General features: G+C 41.9%; 1 protein-coding gene across 1 annotated transcript in view; it reads left to right on the top strand.

Annotated features, from left to right (window-relative positions):
* The first annotated feature begins 449 nt into the window (after window positions 1–449).
* Window positions 450–12597, top strand: part of htr2aa (5-hydroxytryptamine (serotonin) receptor 2A, genome duplicate a) — a 53900-nt gene continuing 41752 nt past the window's right edge. The window contains exon 1 of the mRNA XM_074657531.1: window positions 450–2593. Coding sequence (XP_074513632.1) covers window positions 2122–2593 — 472 coding nt within the window. The 5' untranslated portion in view covers window positions 450–2121. The remainder of the gene's footprint in view (window positions 2594–12597) is intronic.

Raw genomic sequence — 12597 nt, 5'->3', positions numbered from 1 at the left:
GTTCCTTATTTCCACATCCAGCTGTCACAGAGTAACATGATCAGTCATTTGGAGTGGTGTTTGTGTCCAGCTGATGAATGTAAAGCAAATATGCATTCCATCTAATATAAAATCAGTATTTACAGCCTACAATCTTGAGTGTGTCCCTCAAAAATCACATTTGCATTTTCCTTTTCAGGAAATTCAGTCAAAATTTGAGTTACATGTGGGTGGATTTTGACTAATGAGGCGACAGTGATGAGAGATGATGGAGCCTTTTTCTTTTTGCAGAATTTTTTGTTTGAAATTCTGTTAAAATGTGCCCTACATGTGGATGGAAACTTGACTAGAGAGGCAGAGAGAGAGATTCAGGGAGGTTCAGAGAGTGCAGCTGACTTAAGGAGTGAGAAAAACCAGAGAGAACAGGACTTACAGATTCAGCAAAAGAGAGAAAGGGATGCAATGAATGTGAGAGAGAACGAGAGACGCTTAAGATAGAGAGACAGAGCCAATACGGTACGAGGGAGAGAAACCCTGGGTAAAGAGAGAGAGAGAGAGAGAGCAGAGTGAGAGAGCTGCAGAGAGAGAGAGAGAGAGAGAGAAGGGCTGAATGTGAGAAGCAGCGTGAGGAGAGTGAAAGCAGAAAATCATTCAGCTCCTGATCATCACTGAAGACGACTCAACAACTTACCGACTCTTTCCGGAAACCTGAAATCCACATGAAACATCTTCTGTGTGCTGATGGTTTACATGAGGAACAAGAGATCTCCTTCTTCTTCTTCTTCTTCTTCTTTATTTTGTTTTCTTTTAGGAAAGAGATGTGGAAATATCCTGAGAGGGAAAGATGAAGGTTTTAAAAGGAATACGGAACCAGACCTGCGTTGGTTTGTGGAGGATTTGGAGAGTGACTGACACTTTCCACTGAGCCCTTATGCAAGCAGGAGGAGGACAAATCAAAAGAAATATTTAAGATCTCTGGAGAGCTGACACTGCTTTTGGAAAAGAGGAATAATTTTTCTGCGAGTCAGGACTTTCTTATCGCCAAGCTGAGTGTGTGAAGAGCAAAGAGAGGAGAAAGTTAGAGAGGTGTCTTTGGGTAACACACACACGTCAAATATCATCATGTTCATCATCAATCTCTCTCGGCTGCCGACGCACTATCACAGGTGCAGGGATGAGTTGAGACAAGGCGGCAAGGACACTCGAGGATTTCCACACACACTCATGAACACACACACGCAGTAATTACGTCTGTGCAGGTATGTAGGGTAGGGTAACCCCACCTTGACAAAGGATACCTCTTCAGGTCTGCGTCAAACTGATATAAGTTATGTGTCAATTCAGTCTTTTAAGGATGAAAATGCACAGATTAGTGCTTTTGCACCGTACATGATTGGCTGTTTGCATTATGAAAACCAAAGATTGAAGGTCAAGCTTCATCTGTTTGAAAAGAAACAGAGACTTTGGGGGAGATGAAATTCAGATTTGTAAGATCCGAGACTTCAGATGGGCCTAATGTTTTTATCATGAGCGCAGACTTCAAGGATGAGAAACCTGCAACTGTGTCCCCCATCGCTGCAGCTTCAAATGGATTCTATAATCAGAAGATGAGAGGAGTTTTTCCCCCAAAAAAAGATGACTGAAAACATGTGAGACAAAATTCCTCCAACATTTTGTTTGGAATATTTCGATCAGAGCCCAACTGGAACACTTCTTTCTGTTTGTTTTTTTTTCCAGTACTGTGGGACTAAAAACCAAGCGATTTAATTTTGATCCGTTCAACATTGTCCTTTGAGAGTGAACAGCTGCTCTTTTTGTTGTGCTGAATTCAGCAGTCTGCTATTTTTGTTTCCCCGCACGGGGAAGATCATCATCTGTTGATCCTTTGACAGACGATTCAAGGCTTTAGAGTTTCCTCTGAGATCATGGAGTGAATAACTGACAGCACATATTGAAATATAATTCATTACCCGGGTGATGAATAGTGTTATATTTATGGCGTTCACCTGGGGAGAGGAAATAGAGAGTGAGTAAATGATGACAAGACTTTCCCTCTTTCTTCCTCCACTCTGACCTATTTTCCAGGCAGCAGTCTTGAGGCGTTTCTGTCTCTGGCTGTGACGGCGTTCCTGAGCCGCCACCATGAACCTGCGTGGTGGCAACGTGTCAGAGTTGATCTCCAACACCGTCAGAGCCGTGACCACTCTGGAGGCCAACACCTGGTCTCCACGGGGATTTGAGGAAAGCACTCTGCGAATCAATAACGTGACAAACTCGGGTTGTCACGCGAGTGACGCGGTCCGTAATGGCGTTGACATTCAGTTGGGGAACTGGTCTTATCGTAACGTCGGAGGAGTTTACGGCGAGGAGGTTGGCAGGATTTACGGGTCTCAGTGTCCTCAACAAGAGATGGCGGTGGAGAAGAACTGGGCGGCGCTTCTGATTTTAGTCGTAATCGCCGTCACGGTGATGGGCAACATCCTGGTGATCCTGGCGGTCTCCCTGGAGAAGAAGCTGCAGAATGCCACTAACTACTTCTTGATGTCTCTGGCAGTCGCTGACATGCTCCTAGGCATCCTGGTCATGCCGGTCTCCATGGTGACAATTCTCTACGGTAAGCTTTGAGTCACACTGATATTGGGCTTCATTGAGTTGGCATGTGGTGTGTTGCTGACTCGAGTCCAACAGGAACACAGTTCTTTTTCCCCCCAAAGTCTTTGAGTTGTTATCTGACCAAATAAACTGCACCTGCCTGCATGTTTAAGGCTTCAGTCTCTCTGCAGGCTCAAAATGACAGCATGAAGAAAAGAAATCACACGAAAATCCTTTTAAAGCTTCAGGTCACTCTCATTTCCAGTGTTTAGATCAGCTGTTTTAATTGTGGCGATGTGACCTCAGTCGTATCATGTGTGACTGTGGGCGGATGGAGAGCAGCATGGAGGTGTTCAGGTGTTGTTTGGAGTGCTGCACAAAGAAAGTGGCAAAACCAGTGCAGGCTGAATGAAAGGGGCCACAGGACAATGTGGCTGCAATAAAACTTTAATACAAAAAATATCTGTATGTAAAATAAAACGAAAGAAGCAGTCATGGCAGGAAAAGGCAAAGTGAGCAGAAAACTTGCTGTTGGACCGAACCCACCACTTCCCAGCCTGTTGGGTGTATGTCTGCACCCTGTGAGTTTACATTTGGACACCAGACCCCTCTATTAGTTAATAATGCAGGGCTCCGTCCCAGCAGCCACCAGATGTTTGTTTTGTTGCCTCATGGCAACAATGTGCCACATAAACATGTTCTGCACACGTTGCATAATAAATAAAAAGCATAAGGCCTTTATATGTAACCTTTATTTAATCAGGTAATCTCACTGAGATAAAGAACTCTTTTGCAACACAGACCTGAGTACAGCCGAGAGAAATAAGAAGGTTTATAACCGCCCAGTGAGATGAGACGTTCAGGTTTTAAAATCCTCTGTAATTCCTTTGATTTATGAGGTACAAAGTAGTGGAAGTTTAGTCTTTACCTAAGGGGTAACTACAGTTAAACAGGTTTTATATTTGAGAATAGAAGTGATATACTGAAGCCAATTTTGAAAAACCTTTCGACCTTAAAATAATGTACCTGAGTCTAATGTATAAGTAGATAGCACGAACATTTACCAGGGTCATTGTTTTACACCACAATTCAGGTCCTAACTGGGATTTACCATTTGTTGTATTGAGGCAACAAATGGCAATAACAATGCCACAGCAGCGCCAAACACAAACACACGCTGCAGTTATTTTCTCATGTTTGACATTCATTTACTGAATCAAACACAGCATTGTTTCAGGGTGAGACGGCACGACAACGATAATATCACAAAGTGAGAGTCAACCTCATGATGTTGCTAATGGTCAGTATGATATCTGTACAATGTTTGGAGCCAATCGATCAAGTAACTGAGTGAAAACTTTTACCAACTTGAATATCTGCACCAAATTCCAGGGCAATCCATCCAACAGCTGTCAAGATATTTCTCTCAATCAAAAATGTCAACGCTAGAGGAAAAGTTGTATTCATGTGTGTACAAACATTTCATGGCAGTCCATCCAATAGTTGTTGAGATATTTCAGTCTGAACCAAAGGAGTGGACCGACCGACAGATTGACATTGCCATCCCTAATACCGTGACACTAGCGTGGCTAATAAATCTTTAAAGTATGAATTAACAGTCGGGAACAATAACTTTTAACCTGCAGCTCTTCTCTCCTCTGTATCTGAACACTGCTGTCACTCTCCTGGTGGTTCAGGTGACTGCTGAATAATGCTTCTCTCAGTCAGCTTCAGGAAGCTGACTGTTTCCTCTCTGCTCGCCCTCATTTTCTCTGTGTATCTGTCTGTCACACACACACACACACCTTCCACTGTCCTTCATTGTTGCCCATTTTCAGCTGATCCTCGCTCTTCTGCCTCCCTGAGCTTCCCTTTGTGTCTCTGGAAATGTCACGAGCCGCTGCTCACATAAGGAGCTTTAAGCCCTAAGTAGCAAATTCATTTGCATGAAAACGAGTGGCGGTAAATTAGTCAGAAGGAAGAGCGCTTCCAAAAGAACGACCCCCGGTGCTTATTACTCGCCTACCCAGCTCTTTAATGAGAAGACAAAAGAAGTCATTAGCCACGGCGACGCCAAACACAAACACACGCTGCAGTTATTCTCTCATGTTGCTGCGCGGCCGCGCCGTTTCACATTCGTTTACTGACTCGGAGAGCAAACACAGCATTGTCTCGGGGTGAGAGGGCATGACGATAATATCAGAGAGGTTATTATTTATGTCAAAAAGAAGATTATAGGGGAAATCCAGAGATGAGGCTGTGAATAGTTATTAATGAGGTCCCAGATTAGTTTGTGGTTGCAGATTAGATTATTAATGGGGTCATTAATGAGGTCCGGGACGCTCGTGCATGAAATGACAGTTGAGATCACAGGTGGTCATTTTAGTAATGACATCATCTATTAGACTCTTGAGACGATATGTGAAAATATAGTACAAATAAGATAATTAAGGTAAAGGCAACTGCAAATTCCGTTGATGTAGCAGTAAAGGATTAGTGACCTCTCGCAGCAGGAAGTATAAACTGAAAAAAAAAATACTTTTGAACATAGACTGTATATAAGAAGTGGACGTAGTCACCATGAAGTCACCCATTGGTTTGTGGACTGCCCTTTTTAAGCCTTGAGTTTGGCATTTTGGCGGTCACCATGTTGTTTTTTACAACCAGACATGACACAAGAGGGTGCCAAATGCTGAATAAGACTTTTTTAGATGACTAAAAAGGTTATAATTAACTTTCATGAACTGAAAACACACTGTGAAAGAGTTCTGAGATGAAAACATGAACAACTCCTAGACCAGAAAACGCTGTGGTAGAGACCTGTCAATCAAAAGGTAGCCACGCCCCAAAGTATCCCCTGCTTTATGATCTATTTGACACTAAATGGGACCATCATTTACTAAATGAACATCATGCTGTATTGAAGAAGACTTGAAACTAGCGATTGAGACCATAAACTCATGTTTACAATGTTTACTGAGGTAATAAATCAAGTGAGAAGTAGGCTCATTTTCTCATAGACTTCTATACAATCAGACTTCTTTTGCAACCAGAGGAGTCGCCCCCTGCTGGCTATTAGAGAGAATGCAAGTTTAAGACACTTCAGCATTGGCTTCACTTCTCAGAACCGGAGGTAGTCCTCTGCTCAATATCTATGGATTGGGAGACAATTTGGTTTAGACATTCACATTCCCCTCAGGATGAAATGTATCCTCTGACCTTTCATCTAGCACCACCAGGTTAAACATTTAATTTGTCCATTACTTTGGTTTATGACCAAATACCTGCCGAACTAATGACATTCCCATCAGCCTCAGCTGTCCTTTGTGTTTAATGCTAATCAGCAAATGTCAGCATGCCACCATGCCAAGCTAAGATTGTGACCGTGGTAAACATTATACCTGCTAAACATCAGCATGTTAGCATTGTCAGTGTGAACATGCTGCCATTCCTAGCATTTAATACACCAGTGTGTTTAAGCACAGCCTCACAGAGCTGCTGGCATGGCTGCAGACTCTTAGTTTGTTTTTGCCAGAGGACAATTAAAAAAATGTCCAACATTAAAAAGATGTATCTTGTCAAACAACGACCCCAGAAACCTTCCATCCTTCCAGAATTTGTTATCATTTTCTGAATCTCATTTTGCGACACATAATGAGCATTGTTGTCAGGATTATTCTCTTCTGACTCACTGTTATTTTACCCGGTGAGGGAGTACAGTCACATCTCTGATATGAGGGGGGCATACTGAGCATGTCAAACACTTTTCAGCTTACCAGCCAAATGCTGATATGTTTTGGCTGGTGTGTTAGTCTTGCCAGGTGGCCCAGTGATGATTTAGAGATCCAGCTCTGTTCTACAAATCTATTTGCCTAAAACAAACATTTCAAGTGTCTTGGGAAATTTGGGATTAGCCTAACCAGTGTGGCTGTGTGGTGACTGTGGACAAAGGGCTTGATTCCTATCTATTATACATGAAAATACAGAAGGCAAATATACCATTTCCTGCTGCGTAGTTTTGGTTTGTTTCTCCCCGTCCTCGTCTTTGTTTTTGTCGTGCGTTCCCCGGGGATGAGCTGTCAAAATAAACTTGACAGACTGATGTGCCTTCTCACCTTACACAATCCTCCTGACACTCTTTTCACTGGATTAAAAAGCTTGAATAATTTAGGGTTTCACTTGACTGGAATTTGCACCCAGGATAGTTGAAGATGTACAGCTGAGGGCTTCTCTTTGATATCTATCATTTAAAACACAGATAATTATTGTGATTGGCTCCCTTTAGCAGATGGTTGCTGTATATTTTGGTGATTTCTTTGGAGATATTCATTTATTTTCCCTGAAGAAATCAATGACACTTTGAAATACAATTGATCATTTTAAGGTGAAAGCACACAGTAGTTTGTTAGACTGTGACTCCGGTCAGCATACAGCAGGTTTAGACTCTATTTGTTATTGGCAAATGTCAACATTTGTCTTTGGCTGAGCTGCTTTGGAGGCAGAAATAATCTCAATCAGTTGAGTTAAATTTACTGCAGTGTGAAAAGTTGAGTAACCTCCTTTAGAGAGAAACTTTATCTAATTGGCAAACATGAATTGTAAACAGGGAACTTGCAAATAGAAATGGTGGTTGTTCTTTATTCATTGTGCTGGAAGGTCAGATAAATATATTTCCTCCAAAACCCTCAAGTGCGTTGGTTTAAAATCACTTTTGTTCCATTTTGCTCTGCACTATGAAAACCAGTCAAAAGGTGCCAACACTGTCGCCAACAGCAACAAGTACAGTACTTATTAAAAGATTTAGAAAGATGCCACACAGCTACCATAGAGGGGGAGAGTGACGTAGTCAGGGTTCGTCATCATAAAACACAATCTAGTCTGTCTTAAAACAGTAGTCAGGTGTCCATGTAAACATTGGAACAGTGTTTGCTTACTGTAATCCTCCCTATGTTCATACTGGACATTAACATATCTCTTCCTAACATGCTTCCAATGACTCCAACTGTCACTAATCCTCCCCTGCTGCTCAACAAGGAAACACTATCTGGGGGGAAAATGATTTTGTACTAGAGAGACTATAACTTTGGAAGATACCCACGTCGTTAAGCCTCATATTATCTTCGGATCAACTTTGGTATATATTTTTGCACAGAACAAAGACTTTAGATTTTGTCCCCCAACACCTCCTTTAATCTTAGTGGTACTATTGCAACAAAAAACACCTCAATTGACCCTTCACTAAGCACCGCCCCACTCCGTCAAGCTGTCAGAGTCACAGTAACATGGAGCCCACACCGTCACTAACTGCATGAATAATATCTCATTTTTGGGAAAACAAAAAAGCGATTTCAGCGAGAAGCAGACAAAAAGGTCTACACTACACGATTTCAGGATATCAAACTGATTCATCAGCAAAAACAGGTTCAAAAGATAAAGATAGTGTCTCGGTCAGGCGCTGTTCCCTAAGGGCCTTGGATTTTTTGTTAAGACTTTGTCGAGACTTTAGACTATCTTTTGTTTATGTTTTTAGTGGCCTCTGATTTTGTCTAGAGGATTTTGCTTTCTAGGTTTTGGGGTTTTCTGTTATATTCCTTGTTTTCATTCGTTTAGTGTTTCCTGTTTGAAACACTGTTTCCTAGTTAATGATGCGTTTTAGAAACGTATAACTCCTTCCAACCTCTCCAGGTAATGAGTATCACTATTACACAATGTTAAACCATGACTAGCTCAAAATCCACAAAACCAGCCTGAAAATGAAGAAATCTGAAACGATTGCTCAAGAGTCTATGGAGCAGAGCCGATAGTGTCGGACATTCGGAGCTGGCCGATGATTGGCCAGTCTGCGACAAAGAGCAGCAGCAAATTAAAAATATATGTAAAGTTACTTAACAGGAACTGTCCGTTCAGCACCACAAAACAAGCCAGAACTTGTATTTTTAACATTTCAGCAGCATTTGTAAGGAGTACATGTAGCATCTTGTTGGATCAGTCTAGAGCTGTCTCGCCTCGGCAGTAGCTACATCTTTGAGGAAGCTCTGGAGACCGTCCTGTGTTTAGCCAACATAGCAGCGCGGCTCCAGGGATGGCAGCGTTGGCCTGTCGGTCCACCACTTTGGTCCAGACTGAAATATCTCAACAACTAATGGATGAATTTCCGTGAAATTCCGTTGATTTCTCCAGCAGTAATCTAGATGTGTTGATGAGTTTATTCTTAATCCTTTAAAAAGGATTAACACATTCTTAATTATTCTTAGTCGTAATTCTGAAATCCCATTTACTGTTTGTGCCATCAGATTACTGGAAATGAGATGGACATATAAGTGTATCTGTTTGATGTGCAAACCTCGTCACACGATAAATCCTTTATTGAGTTCATTTTAACCTTCTGGTTGATTTCTTGGTATGGGAATCTTAAAGCAAAATAATTGGCAGCAGCTTTCATTAACAGATATTTATGACAGACAAGTTTTGCGTACGGCATGGTCGATCTCAGCCAGCTCTGACCACCCACTTTTGCGTTCTTCTCCCCTCTTTGCGGAGATACAGGTCCCCCAGGGTAAAAAAGCAATAGGTTTCAATGTTCCTTTGTTCCAATAAATGTGCTTAATTTGCTCTGAACCTTGACTTGACTGCACTGCTCAGCAGGACATTACCATGGCTACCATCACAATGCCTTGGCACTTTTAACAGACAGATGCATCTTTTTTTACTTGGTTATTTGCTGTAACTGTTGTGATTAATGTCCCATGTCCTCTTGTATGTTGCGTTTGTGTTTTCCTGTAAGCCAAATTTCCCCCTCGAGGGGCAATTAAGATGAACTGAGCTGAACATTCAAACAGTTTGCTTTTGGCATGAAGCAACCTCCACTCTTTCCCCCCTCTTTCCACTCAGGACAGAGCTTTTGTAATTCAGTTGCTCGGTAGTCAATGCCTCTCATGGTAAAGCCTCTCTTAGCCTTTGGTCCTTTGGTCTCTAGAGGCAACGGTGACAAAAAGAGGACCTATGGGAACAGAGTGTACCGGTCTGAGCTCGGTGGAAGCTTGCCGAGTCCCCCAGTTTGCCAGCTCCGAGCTCCGTTCCTGTTCCAGTCCCACCTCCGCTCTTTAGAGGCACCGATATAACCTAGTCATATTGATTCTTCTGAATTTTGGGTTAATTTTCTCCCTCTCTAAGCTTTTGATGTCAGTCAGCCGGTTAATGTCTTTCCTCTTTTTTACTTTGAAGACTAAAACCCCACCATCTATCCATCACTGCCTTCTTCTCTCTTTTCTCCCTTTTGGTTGGCTTAGCGGGTGTATGACAGACAGAAGACAAACACCAAGGCATCAAATACTCACAGGTTTTGTCGTCTTTCTTTGGACGGACAGCTGTGTCGGATGAGATTTACTTAAAAGATTATAGGCTCCGTTTCTTCCCTGGATTCCTCTGTGACTCACTCACAAACCAAATCCACATCTCTTCAGTTTTAACACAAGTGCTGCCTCTAGTGAAGTTATTCAGAAACAAATAATCCCAAATGAAGACAAACACGACAAATCTGTTTTTATTTGCTCTGTAGATCACCTGTCAGTCAAATTCTGTGACGTTGTCTTCTTTGGATTTTCTATTCAAGTGGTTTGTGTCAATAAGTGGAGTTCTCGCTCTAAATACTACGTCCATGACTCTGAGCGTCTAATAATGACGCAGATGGGTTTACATTGGAATTAGTTGAAAGCCCGGTGCGTCTCATTCAGACGCTAAAGGGTGCGTGGGTATCAAGATGCTGCAGGTCACTGCCCAAGCGTCAGTTTTTGACGCCCTGGGAGTGACACCATGACGGGTTACAGGTGCAACAGAGCACACCAGTTTAGTTTATAGCCTGCTGTTAAGTTACTCTTTAAAAGGTTTTTGTGGAGTTTGTCCTTATTCCAAGGACAATCCAATCTGCATGTACTTTGATAGAAAAGTACTTTGTGTTTAACGGTAATGAGCAAGACACGCCATTGACATCGCCCTCACTAGACCTCCTACCAGATATGATGAACAGACCTAATGCCATAGAAACGAAAGACAGACAGGAAAGGTTAAATAGATCAAATATGGCTGAGGAAATTCTGCTTTCTGTTGCTCTGGAGTCCATTTCCATTAGCGCTAAAGCCCTCCGACAGGCTCGGGACACAGCTTAGGCTTTACTAATCTGAGCTCACATTTTACTCTGAGAAGTAGGGCGGGTGTAACAAGTCTTATATAACAGCGGAAAGTCCTCAGACGCTGGTTTCGCGGCCGCCTTGATGAGGCAGTCGCCCTGAGCAAAAATAACCTCTAATTCCTCGCTCGATGAGGAAGGGATCTGGACAGAAAGCGAGATAGAGAGTCCCAAGTGGAAAATAGCCAGTGCTTTGCTCATCCATTTGTGCTCAATTGCATGAGATAGGGGAGATTTCGTCTTTTTGTGTGTCTCTGAGCTGCGGAGCGAAGCACAAAGCGGCCTGAACAAAAAAACTAGAGCTGCAGCAGCAGGCAGGCAGGCAGGCGTTCAAATCATCAGCCCTCTCCTCTCTCGCATGACCAGACGGAACAGAATGAAACAGATGCAAACAAAAGGGCAGAGCCATTATCAGGCTCTGCTGGCCAGATGTGAGACAGCAGGGCAAAAGGTCAAGATGTGGAAGGACAATGCCAAAATAAGAGTGGGGAGGGGGCCAATGGAGTAACAGGCAGGTTACAGAACAGAGATAAAGACATGACTGCAGGCTCTGAGGTGGTTTTATAGCAAATACAATAGCTAACATGTTGTATAATACACTGTATCTAAACATGTTGGAAGAAGGACAGTAGATTTGTTCAGTGTGGCGTCTCAGTGAAAAAGAAAAAGTCCCATTATATTGTTATTTTTACCGTTATCCAGGCAAAACAATGTTTAGTATGATAAAACAGAATTTGTTTTTTTTAAAACATGCATGAAGCACAAAGAATGAAATTATTATTTTAACAAATTGTGGAATTAGTTAGATAGATGTAAATGTTTTACACAAGCATATGTTACCTGAAGTTATGCGGGTGAAAAGATAATATCGTACTTGATTTATTTCTTTTTTTTATGAGCTACTCGAAGACGTGTCGTAACCAGGATTTTCTACCCCATCATGAAAGTTTTTGATTTGCCCCTAAAAACGATTTACTGCAAATGCTGTTTCCAAACCTTCTCCACACTCCCAGGACGGAGAGACATAATAAAATCATAATAAATCCCTCTTACTTTATTAAAATTTTATCAGATTTTTGCTGGAGAAATCAGAATTTGAAAAAAATCAGCCTTCAAAAACCCTCCATGTATAATTCTTGTGTAATTGGGACATTTATAAACTTTTCAAATCGTTAAAAGAATTCCTGGAAACAACACAGAAGAAGTATTGTTGATGTTTGACATACAGCAGTATGCTGGCCCTGTGAGCGGCCACACAGGGCCTCGCGCCTGGCCTGCAATCCTGCAGTTGTTTTTTTTAGGTATATATAATTTTTGAATGATGCAACATGCTTCTAAAATGAAACTCCTGTGTGTCAATTCCATTATGCATAGTCAGGAGCTCTCTATCTCTCTCTCTCATCATTTCCTTTCTGTCTGTGGATCAAGACAATGTGGAGAAAATAGCATAAGGGCTGAAAGTTCTATTTACAACCATGAAAAGCGAGGCAGACAAAGAAACCGAACTAGCTGACGCACCTACACACAACAAACAGCGCTGTCCATGGTCCTGAAGCAACAGCTAAACGATGATCGCGTGTATCTCGGCCAGTAATTATGTTCTTTTTGCTATTTTCTATAGATACATAAAGCTTAATCAGAGGGGGTAAAACAAGCCCCCTGAAGACCCTTCACACACCCCCTACGACTCAAAGATATTTAGTAGAACATGTTGTTGATGTTCCTGTTCTTTACCAGTAATGGGGCCACAACTGCGAAACTTCTATGTCAAAAATTATGAATTTCATCAGGAAGTTTTATAACAATGTGGGTTACATTATGAGGTATCTTGTACACAAAGT

This window comes from Sebastes fasciatus, chromosome 14 (genome assembly GCF_043250625.1).
Source record: "Sebastes fasciatus isolate fSebFas1 chromosome 14, fSebFas1.pri, whole genome shotgun sequence".
Classification (NCBI taxonomy): Eukaryota; Metazoa; Chordata; class Actinopteri; order Perciformes; family Sebastidae; genus Sebastes; species Sebastes fasciatus.
This window is presented reverse-complemented; position numbering and strand designations above follow the sequence as displayed.